Raw genomic sequence first — 12,431 nt, forward strand, 5'->3', positions numbered from 1 at the left:
ACATGATTCATGTTCCCACTGTCCATACCTGCCTACACATTTAACACCAGAGACAACATGATTCATGTTCCCACTGTCCATACCTGCCTACACCTTTAACACCAGAGACATCATGATTCATGTTTCCACTGTCCATACCTGCCTACACCTTTAACACCAGAGACAACATGACTCATGTTCCCACTGTCCAAACCTGCCTACACCTTTAACACCAGAGACAACATGATTCATGTTCCCACTGTCCATACCTGCCTACACCTTTAACACCAGAGACAACATGATTCATGTCTCCACTGTCCATACCTGCCTACACCTTTAACACCAGAGACAACATGATTCATGTTTCCACTGTCCATACCTGCCTACACCTTTAACACCAGAGACAACATGATTCATGTTCCCACTGTCCATACCTGCCTACACCTTTAACACCAGAGACAACATGACTCATGTTCCCACTGTCCATACCTGCCTACACCTTTAACACCAGAGACAACATGATTCATGTTCCCACTGTCCATACCTGCTTACACCTTTAACACCAGAGACATCATGATTCATGTTTCCACTGTCCATACCTGCCTACACCTTTAACACCAGAGACAACATGAGTCATGTTTCCACTGTCCATACCTGCCTACACCTTTAACACCAGAGACAACATGATTCATGTTTCCACTGTCCATACCTGCCTACACCTTTAACACCAGAGACAACATGATTCATGTTCCCACTGTCCATACCTGCCTACACCTTTAACACCAGAGACAACATGATTCATGTTCCCACTGTCCATACCTGCCTACACCTTTAACACCAGAGACAACATGATTCATGTGTCCACTGTCCATACCTGCCTACACCTTTAACACCAGAGACAACATGATTCATGTTCCCACTGTCCATACCTGCCTCCACCTTTAACACCAGAGACTAAATGATTCATCTGGACTATTAAAAGGACCAGGAAGAACCAAGCTAGTTTACAGGCAAAGACTTAGAAGGGAGGATTAAAGCTCCCTAACATGTAATTATATCAAGAAGACTTTATAACTGCCCTGATAGGCTCTTTATTGACAACTCTAATAGGACAATTATATCAAGAAGACTTTATAACTGCCCTGATAGGCTCTTTATTGACAACTCTAATAGGACTATTATATCAAGAAGACTTTATAACTGCCCTGATAGGCTCTTTATTGACAACTCTAATAGGACTATTATATCAAGAAGACTTTATAACTGCCCTGATAGGCTCTTTATTGACAACTCTAATAGGACAATTTGGGTTGACATGGAAGAAGAACTTAATGCCCCATTTGGAGCATCATAGTATCTGAGTCAACACTTAAATGTGGGACTGCAGAATCCCATAATGTCCCAAACTAAGACATATGGAGTCAGATAAATAAGAGACGGATATCTTCACCTTTACTGACAATCTCTGGTTCATTATGGAACAACCATAAATACTAATTAGGAGGAAGGTGGTTGTCTGGAAAGAGTGGGAAAGGTTTTGTTTTAGCCTCAACACTAATACATTTCACTTTTGCTTTTAGTGTCAACTTGAATTAGAGTGTGGCTGTGGAAGACTGGTCCCTTGATGATGTCTGCAAGTGGCTGAGTACCAATGATCTCCATGATTCCATCCCATCATTCCAAGGTTCACAGTCTTTCTGAAGAATGCCAACTCTATTCAATTGTCCACTTTGCAACGAGCAAACTTTCTCTGTGTCCAGACGACTCACACATATTGTCCTCTATCACCAGCATGAACCACATGTTCTAATTACCTGTGGAGTTAATGGGTGTGGGAAAACAAATAGATGTTTCAGCGTCTATCGGTCACACATCTACCAAAACCACAGAGAGCTTTTCAGAGACAACTTAGATGAGAATTGTCCTCATGATGAATTTGAGACTGGGACTGATCCCATTGAAGATGACATGAGCGATGTAGAGAGTCTGCCAGAGGCTGAATATGTTCAAGCCACAGAGATCAACACTGAGCAGCTAATTGAACGTCTCTAAAACAATATCTGTCTTTTTATTTAGTAAATCAGGAAAGAACACTGCATCCCAGCTACGGAACAGAATAACATTGTTGAGGACCTCAGAACCATTGTTGATGCATTATGACACTACAGTGATCCCCTCAGGTTTCATCTGACAAATAAACTAATAAATGTGGTTGAACAGGACGATCTCAGGGACTTGCTTAACAACTCTGCAGTATTTGAGGAATGCATTAGATGCATAACCTCTGAGTGGATGCTGGAGCATTACTGTGAAAGAACTGGACGTGGTCAGGACAATTGAAGAACCACTGAACAACAAAGAAGGTTATAAAACAAGGTCATTTCAATACAGCTACATTTCCCCCAGGCTATATGAATATAAAGAGACATGAGACAAAACAATCATAATGAATCAGATTACATGGCCCCCAGGCTACATGAATATAAAGAGACATGAGACAAAACAATCATAATGAATCAGATTACATGGCCCCCAGGCTACATGAATATAAAGAGACATGAGACAAAATAACCATAATGAATTAGATTACATGGCCCCCAGGCTATATGAATATAAAGAGACATGAGATAAAACAATCATAATGAATCAGATTACATGGCCCCCAGGCTACATGAATATAAAGAGACATGAGACAAAACAATCATAATGAATCAGATTACATGGCCCCCAGGCTACATGAATATAAAGAGACATGAGACAAAACAATCATAATGAATCAGATTACATGGCCCCCAGGCTACATGAATATAAAGAGACATGAGACAAAACAATCATAATGAATCAGATTACATGGAGAGGGGGACCTGATCCTAGATCATAATGAATCAGATTACATGGAGAGGGGGACCTGATCCTAGATCATAATGAATCAGATTACATGGAGAGGAGGGACCTGATCCTAGATCATAATGAATCAGATTACATGGAGAGGGAGGACCTGATCCTAGATCATAATGAATCAGATTACATGGAGAGGGGGGACCTGATCCTAGATCATAATGAATCAGATTACATGGAGAGGGGGACCTGATCCTAGATCAGCACTCCTCCTCTGGACACTGCCTGTATAAAACCGAACACAGTTGTAAAATCTAGTTACAGCAGGTGTTTACTGCCATCTAGTGGAAGATACCAATAAAACACTTTATTATCAGGGTGGGGAGACGGCTGAGCTGAAACAGAAAGTAAAGTTGTTCTTTTGTTCAGGATCCATTTTGAGACGACAGAGCAGAAAACACTACATGGAGAGAACTGACAAATAAAGTAAGTATTTCTGAACAATAATTTATTCTAAAGGACAGAGTAAGAGAATGAATATCTGGAATGAGATATTACTAGTTAGTAGAACTGCTACTTGAGCTGAGTTGCTGACAGACAGCAGTTTTCAAAGTGGAAACTAATCAGTAGGCCGACATGTTATCAGTAAAACGTCTGGTAAAGATGGTGGAGGAGCTTTTCAATTATATGGTTTTATGTTTATCTCAGGGTTTCTCAATCCTTTAGTTCTTACCAGCACTTACACATCTGATTCAACTAATCATCAAATATTTTAAGACAGCTAAATATTTGAGGCATACAAATGAACATTCTCAAATTAAAACGTTTTGGGTTTGTAGGCCTGTTACAAATTATTAAAGTCCTACAGTTACTCACATTTTGGAGGAAAAAAACACAGCTAAACTTGGTTTCGAGTAAATTATATGTTTATCAAAAATAATGTAAGAGAGATGTCTTGAAGAAACGCGTCTGGGTTTAGAACTCTGTGTCTCAGTGCGACAGTGGGGAGTTTGTTTTGCATGGCCCGGTTCTACAGCTGAGTGGGCATTTATATTAAGGTCCAATAAAATGGTCTAAATTGTGTAAACTCTGTTCACCCGGGGAGCCGGGCAATGCACAACTAATTCACCCAGTGACCGTTACTTTATTTCCTGATATGAAATGTAAAGTAACTTTGTAGCCGACGCAGTTCCAGAATGTCTGTTGAAACTGTGTCTCATATGGAACGTTAGAACAGTGGTGGAAACAGAACTCAGTTCTCAAACTGGAGTAAAAGGAAAGATTCCTTCATAGAACATGACTCAAGTAAAAGTGAAAGTCACACAGTAAAATACTACTTCAGTAAAAGTCTAAAAGTATTTGGTTTCAAATATAATTAAGTATCAAAAGTAAATGTAAAGTAGTAATAATTTAAAATTCCTTTTATTAAGCAAACCAGACGGCACCATTTTCTTGTTATTTTAATATACGGTCACACTCCAACACTCAGACATCATTTAAAAACAAAGCATTTGTGTTTAGTGAGTCCGCCAGATCAGAGGCAGTAGGGATGACCAGGGATGTTCTCTTGATAAGTGTGTGAATTAGACCATTTCCTGTCCTGCTAAGCATTCAAAATGTAACGAGTACTTTTGGGTGTCAGGGAAAATGTATGGAGTAAAAAGTACATCATTTTCTTTATGAATGTAGTGAAGTAAAATAGAAAGTTGTTAAAAATATATTTCTCAAAGACAATAAATATCCTACTGTTAGTGAATACACATAGTTGTGAGACATGGCCTTGTGTTTTTGTACTGTCTATAACTACCTTAACAAACAGTGACTTATTATTATTATTATTATTATTATTATTATTATTGTTGTTGCTGTACTGTCTATAACTACCTTAACAAACAGTGACTTATTATTATTATTATTTTATTATTGTTGCTGTACTGTCCATAACTACCTTAACAAACAGTGACTTATTATTATTATTATTGACAGTTACCATGGAGATGAAATGTCACAACTACATGTTCATGTGATGCATTAAATCACCTGACTGTTTCTATGTCTGTTAGTAAATGTTTTATTTCTCAAAGAGATAATGAATAAATGAGAACAATTGACATTCAAGAATTAGTTGTCACTGTGTTAACCACAACCAACATGCTGGATCTCTGTTTAGGGGACAGTGCTCTAAAATGAGTCTCTCCGGGGAGAGAGAGGAGGGGGGCCCTGCCTCTAAAATGCATCTCTCTGGGGGACATGACACCAAAGCTAAGAGGTAGGATGACAATTTTATGAAGAATTTATTAAGTTTATTTCCAAAATAAATAGCTATCTTAAGATGAATGCACTTACTGTAAATCACTCTGGATAAGAGCATCTGCTAAATCAGGGGTTCTCAATCCGGGGTCTGTGGAGGTACTGCAGGGGTTCTCAATTCGGGGTCTGTGGAGGTACTGCAGGGGTTCTCAATCCGGGGTCTGTGGAGGTACTGCAGGGGTTCTCAATCCGGGGTCTGTGGAGGTACCGCAGGGGTTCTCAATCCGGGGTCTGTGGAGGTACTGCAGGGGTTCCACGGCACCCTGACTGTACTCGTTGTAATGTAAGACATTTGATAGAATTTTCACGACACGACCACTTTGCCTACTCTTAATTATTGACTAATATAATGGAATGCATATTTGTTTAACCAGTTCTGATCGTTGTTACAAGCAGATTTTTTACAATATTACCGTTATATCAACTCACTCTTCACACCCGTTTTACAACTCTAAATATCTTTGGCATAGTAGGCATCAAGTCCCTCGCCAATAATGTTGCCTACAACGTTGCATACAATGTTCATTTACATCTAACACATATTACGTAGATGATTAAATCATCAAAAGAAAAACGTGTTTAGAAAATAAGGTTCCTTATAGAGCCAAAAAGGCTTCTATCACTTCCTTAAAATATGAAATTAATAAAAGTGATATATATTTTTGGGTTCAGTGAAGATGAACCTCTAGAGTTCATGTTTTGAGGATGTGAACCCAGCAGCCCTCCAGTGGTCAGATCAATTCCACCTGTATTTTCCAGCGCCCGGCCCGGGATTCGAACTAGCCACCTTTCGGTCACAGCTCCAACTCCAACCAGAGTTAATCTTCAGAAATAAGCATGAGTTAATCTGCCAAAATGAAGACAAAATGCTATGCAGTTATACATGGTATCACTTGTTATACATAATTATTATACATAAATCATTGCCAAAAGCACAAGACATACTGTTGCATGTAGGTCTATATTATTTATGGGTTGATCACATAGAAATATAAAAACATTATTTTTAACTACTGCAATGCAATTACATGTGGCGCAGGAACCACTGACTCACTGCATGATTCTATAGTATTATCAAGACACCTGCTGTTAACTCTTAACTACTTAGGACAGCTCACGAGGTGTCCTAAATATCTGCCGACTAGGTGGGACTAGAGACTTCATGCATAGCTTTAATTTATACCCATAAGTGTAAAATGTCTTTATTCTCAGCACTTATACGAACAATTTTCTACTCTGAGACACTTTGACGATATGGACCCAGATCTCAACATATTGTTATAAAAAAACATAGAATGTTTGTTTTACATAATAATAAAAAATGAATATTACTAATGTAACCCACTGTAAAGACTGGGTTTAGTTGATTGTGTTGCACTGCTCATGTCCGCGTTCTGGAACTGTCCGCGTCCCCGTACAGAACTGTCCGCGTCCCCGTACAGAACTGTCCGCGTCCACGTACGGTGTGGCGCCAAGCATATTGTCCGGTTACGCGCAGAGTTGCTGAGGTGATCTTGGGGAATAACGACGGAGTTCACTACAGTGTTGATACACCGAAGTTTATTGTTCAATTAGCTTTTTTCTTTACGGTCAGGGACAGTATGAGTGTAGCCAGATCCTTTTCACTCTCTATCCTTGTTTCAATTTGTGGTTCACCGGATTCGTCATTTTCATCGAGACGAGGTACAGAACGACCAGCTAGCTAGCCGGTACAGCTCGGTAAGTTTGCTAGCTACGAAACCAGCAGCATCCTAGTTACTACTACTACTACATCATCACCGGCTGCCTGCATTTCTTGTGGACCAATGGAGCTCCCCGGTTGTTTCTTCCACCTGTTAAATCCCGTGGAGGGCTTCTCCCTCTCTCGTTGACGGATACTAGCTACCTCTGTCCGGTTCTCCTCTCTTCACTAGATGGACGGTAACTTTAGTGTTTAACCCCTCTGTGTCCAAGGACCAATCTTTTGAATATTATTTTCAGGGCGCCTCAATAGCAGGTATTGAACACCGGGTAAATAATCACTAGTCAGAGCCTCAACCTCAGTATACATTCATTATAAAAAACATCTTAATATCTGATATTGCGAGTAAACAACCTCGGAATAGAAAAGACAAGAGTGCGTCTTCCAGCCCACCAATAAATTACATAATTCAACCCTCCCGGTTAGTAAATTTACCTCAACATGTCCCCGGAGAAGGCAGAGTAACGACACCAGCCTTTTAGCGGGGCTGACTACAACGCTCGCGTCGCTAAATTAATTTCGTTATTAAAAATGACACACTGCTCGCGCGCGCCAACAATTGTGACGCAGTTCGCGCTGCATCTCCTCATTGGTTTATAACAGCAGGTACCCACGTGCCATCTCCTCATTGGCTTATAGAAGCAGGTACCCACGTGCCATCTCCTCATTGGCTTATAGAAGCAGGTACCCACGTGCCATCTCCTCATTGGCTTATAGAAGCAGGTACCCACGTGCCATCTCCTCATTTAGCAAAAAAACATAACTTAACATAAACATAACTTCTTTAAAGAATAAAAGCTAATTTACGAACATTTCTGAAAATGGATATATAGCTTTTTGGAATGAAACTCTTCTTATGTTTCCCCATCTGAGCTCAGAGTAGATGAGAGATGTAATGTTTGTCTCTGTTGTGTTGAAGTCCAATCAAGCAGGAGAGACCAGCCTCCCCTGTTCCCAGCTGTGTGTCCATGAAGAGTGACTGGTCTATGGATCAACCTATATGGTTTAGAGAGGGAGACTTTTCTACTGAACAAAGGTAAGAAGAACTCATGGGTCATGGTCAGTGAGTTAAACAACACTGTCTCTAGTCATTTCTCCTCTCCCATTTTCCCATTTATTTTTGTTGTTTTCATAATCCATAGGCTAATCATTTTGTCCATTTTCATAGTCCTAAAACAATATTAAACAAACACAACATTCCCTCCCTGTGTGTGTGTGTGTGTGTGTGTGTGTGTGTGTGTGTGTGTGTGTGTGTGTGTGTGTGTGTGTGTGTGTGTGTGTGTGTGTGTGTGTGTGTGTGTGTGTGTGTGTGTGTGTGTGTGTGTGTGTGTGTGTGTGTTTGTGCACTCCCTGGAATGGGAGATGTAATCTCTATCCTGATTGCCTAGTCACTTTTACCCCTACCTACATGTACATATTACCTCAATTATAGTCTATTACCTCAACTACCTGGTACCCCTGCACATTGACTCAGTACTGGTACTCCTTATAGTCTCATTATTACCTCAACTACCTGGTACCCTGCACATTGACTCAGTACTGGTACTCCTTATAGTCTCATTATTACCTCAACTACCTGGTACCCTGCACATTGACTCAGTACTGGTACTCCTTATAGTCTCATTATTACCTCAACTACCTGGTACCCCTGCACATTGACTCAGTACTGGTACTCCTTATAGTCTCATTATTACCTCAACTACCTGGTACCCCTGCACATTGACTCAGTACTGGTACTCCTTATAGTCTCATTATTACCTCAACTACCTGGTACCCCTGCACATTGACTCAGTACTGGTACTCCTTATAGTCTCATTATTACCTCAACTACCTGGTACCCTGCACATTGACTCAGTACTGGTACTCCTTATAGTCTCATTATTACCTCAACTACCTGGTACCCCTGCACATTGACTCAGTACTGGTTCTCCTTATAGTCTCATTATTACCTCAACTACCTGGTACCCCTGCACATTGACTCAGTACTGGTACTCCTTATAGTCTCATTATTACCTCAACTACCTGGTACCCCTGCACATTTACTCAGTACTGGTACTCCTTATAGTCTCATTATTACCTCAACTACCTGGTACCCCTGCACATTGACTCAGTACTGGTACTCCTTATAGTCTCATTATTACCTCAACTACCTGGTACCCCTGCACATTGACTCAGTACTGGTACTCCTTATAGCCTCATTATTACCTCAACTACCTGGTACCCCTGTACATTGAATCAGTACTGGTACTCCTTATAGTCTCATTATTACCTCAACTACCTGGTACCCCTGCACATTGACTCAGTACTGGTACTCCTTATAGCCTCATTATTACCTCAACTACCTGGTACCCCTGGACATTGACTCAGTACTGGTACTCCTTATAGTCTCATTATTACCTCAACTACCTGGTACCCTGCACATTGACTCAGTACTGGTACTCCTTACAGTCTCATTATTACCTCAACTACCTGGTACCCCTGCACATTGACTCAGTACTGGTACTCCTTATAGTCTCATTATTTCCTCAACTACCTGGTACCCCTGCACATTGACTCAGTACTGGTACTCCTTATAGTCTCATTATTACCTCAACTACCTGGTACCCTGCACATTGACTCAGTACTGGTTCTCCTTATAGTCTCATTATTCCCTCAACTACCTGGTACCCCTGCACATTGACTCAGTACTGGTACTCCTTATAGTCTCATTATTACCCCAACTACCTTGTACCCCTGCACATTGACTCAGTACTGGTACTCCTTATAGTCTCATTATTACCTCAACTACCTGGTACCCCTGCACATTGACTCAGTACTGGTACTCCTTATAGTCTCATTTTTACCTCAACTACCTGGTACCCTGCACATTGACTCAGTACTGGTACTCCTTATAGTCTCATTATTACCTCAACTACCTGGTACCCCTGCACAATGACTCAGTACTGGTACTCCTTATAGTCTCATTATTACCTCAACTACCTGGTACACCTGCACATTGACTCAGTACTGGTACTCCTTATAGCCTCATTATTACCTCAACTACCTGGTACCTCTGCACATTGACTCAGTACTGGTTCTCCTTATAGTCTCATTATTACCTCAATTACCTGGTACCCCTGCACATTGACTCAGTACTGGTACTCCTTATAGTCTCATTATTACCTCAACTACCTGGTACCCCTGCACATTGACTCAGTACTGGTACTCCTTATAGCCTCAGTATTACCTCAACTACCTGGTACCTTGCACATTGACTCAGTACTGGTACTCCTTATAGTCTCATTATTACCTTAACTACCTGGTACCCCTGCACATTGACTCAGTACTGGTTCTCCTTATAGCCTCATTATTACTTCAACTACCTGCTACCCCTGCACATTGACTCAGTACTGGTTCTCCTTATAGTCTCATTATTACCTCAACTACCTGGTACCCCTGCACATTGACTCAGTACTGGTACTCCTTATAGTCTCATTATTACCTCAACTACCTGGTACCCCTGCACGTTGACTCAGTACTGGTACTCCTTATAGCCTCATTATTACCTCAACTACCTGGTACCCCTGCACATTGACTCAGTACTGGTACTCCTTATAGTCTCATTATTACCTCAACTACCTGGTACCCCTGCACATTGACTCAGTACTGGTTCTCCTTATAGTCTTATTATTACCTCAACTACCTGGTACCTCTGCACATTGACTCAGTACTGGTTCTCCTTATAGTCTCATTATTACCTCAATTACCTGGTACCCCTGCACATTGACTCAGTACTGGTACTCCTTATAGTCTCATTATTACCTCAACTACCTGGTACCCCTGCACATTGACTCAGTACTGGTACTCCTTATAGCCTCATTATTACCTCAACTACCTGGTACCTTGCACATTGACTCAGTACTGGTACTCCTTATAGTCTCATTATTACCTTATCTACCTGGTACCCCTGCACATTGACTCAGTACTGGTTCTCCTTATAGTCTTATTATTACCTCAACTACCTGGTACCTCTGCACATTGACTCAGTACTGGTTCTCCTTATAGTCTCATTATTACCTCAACTACCTGGTACCCTGCACATTGACTCAGTACTGGTACTCCTTATAGTCTCATTATTACCTCAACTACCTGGTACCCCTGCACATTGACTCAGTACTGGTACTCCTTATAGCCTCATTATTACCTCAACTACCTGGTACCTTGCACATTGACTCAGTACTGGTACTCCTTATAGTCTCATTATTACCTCAACTACCTGGTACCCCTGCACATTGACTCAGTACTGGTTCTCCTTATAGTCTCATTATTACCTCAATTACCTGGTACCCCTGCACATTGACTCAGTACTGGTACTCCTTATAGTCTCATTATTACCTCAACTACCTGGTACCCCTGCACATTTACTCAGTACTGGTACTCCTTATAGCCTCATTATTACCTCAACTACCTGGTACCTTGCACATTGACTCAGTACTGGTACTCCTTATAGTCTCATTATTACCTTATCTACCTGGTACCCCTGCACATTGACTCAGTACTGGTTCTCCTTATAGTCTTATTATTACCTCAACTACCTGTTACCCCTGCACATTGACTCAGTACTGGTACTACTTATAGTCTCATTATTACCTCAACTACCTGGTACCGCTGCACATTGACTCAGTACTGGTACTCCTTATAGTCTCATTATTACCTCAACTACCTGGTACCCCTGCACATTGACTCAGTACTGGTACTCCTTATAGCCTCATTATTACCTCAACTACCTGGTACCTTGCACATTGACTCAGTACTGGTACTCCTTATAGTCTCATTATTACCTTATCTACCTGGTACCCCTGCACATTGACTCAGTACTGGTACTCCTTATAGCCTCATTATTACCTCAACTACCTGCTACCCCTGCACATTGACTCAGTACTGGTACTCCTTATAGCCTCATTATTACCTCAACTACCTGGTACCTTGCACATTGACTCAGTACTGGTACTCCTTATAGTCTCATTATTACCTTATCTACCTGGTACCCCTGCACATTGACTCAGTACTGGTTCTCCTTATAGTCTTATTATTACCTCAACTACCTGGTACCTCTGCACATTGACTCAGTACTGGTTCTCCTTATAGTCTCATTATTACCTCAACTACCTGGTACCCTGCACATTGACTCAGTACTGGTACTCCTTATAGTCTCATTATTACCTCAACTACCTGGTACCCCTGCACATGGACTCAGTACTGGTACTCCTTATAGCCTCATTATTACCTCAACTACCTGGTACCTTGCACATTGACTCAGTACTGGTACTCCTTATAGTCTCATTATTACCTCAACTACCTGGTACCCCTGCACATTGACTCAGTACTGGTTCTCCTTATAGTCTCATTATTACCTCAATTACCTGGTACCCCTGCACATTGACTCAGTACTGGTACTCCTTATAGTCTCATTATTACCTCAACTACCTGGTACCCCTGCACATTGACTCAGTACTGGTACTCCTTATAGTCTCATTATTACCTCAACTACCTGGTACCCCTGCACATTGACTCAGTACTGGTT

At 41.1% G+C, this 12,431-nt stretch overlaps 1 protein-coding gene across 2 annotated transcripts in view; it reads left to right on the plus strand.

Annotated features, from left to right (window-relative positions):
* LOC139537693 (NLR family CARD domain-containing protein 3-like) overlaps nucleotides 1-12,431 on the plus strand; it is a 426,333-nt gene that overhangs the window by 392,834 nt on the left and 21,068 nt on the right. Inside the window, exons 1-3 of one of the 2 annotated variants that reach the window (XM_071340404.1) lie at nucleotides 3,192-3,303; nucleotides 4,988-5,086; nucleotides 7,788-7,904. The exons of the other annotated variant lie outside the window; for it this stretch is intronic. Coding sequence (XP_071196505.1) covers nucleotides 5,004-5,086; nucleotides 7,788-7,904 — 200 coding nt within the window. The 5' untranslated portion in view covers nucleotides 3,192-3,303; nucleotides 4,988-5,003. Of the gene's footprint in view, nucleotides 1-3,191; nucleotides 3,304-4,987; nucleotides 5,087-7,787; nucleotides 7,905-12,431 lie in introns of those variants that run through there. 2 annotated transcript variants of the gene reach the window in all.

Source organism: Salvelinus alpinus, chromosome 1 (genome assembly GCF_045679555.1).
Source record: "Salvelinus alpinus chromosome 1, SLU_Salpinus.1, whole genome shotgun sequence".
In the NCBI taxonomy this organism is placed as follows: domain Eukaryota; kingdom Metazoa; phylum Chordata; class Actinopteri; order Salmoniformes; family Salmonidae; genus Salvelinus; species Salvelinus alpinus.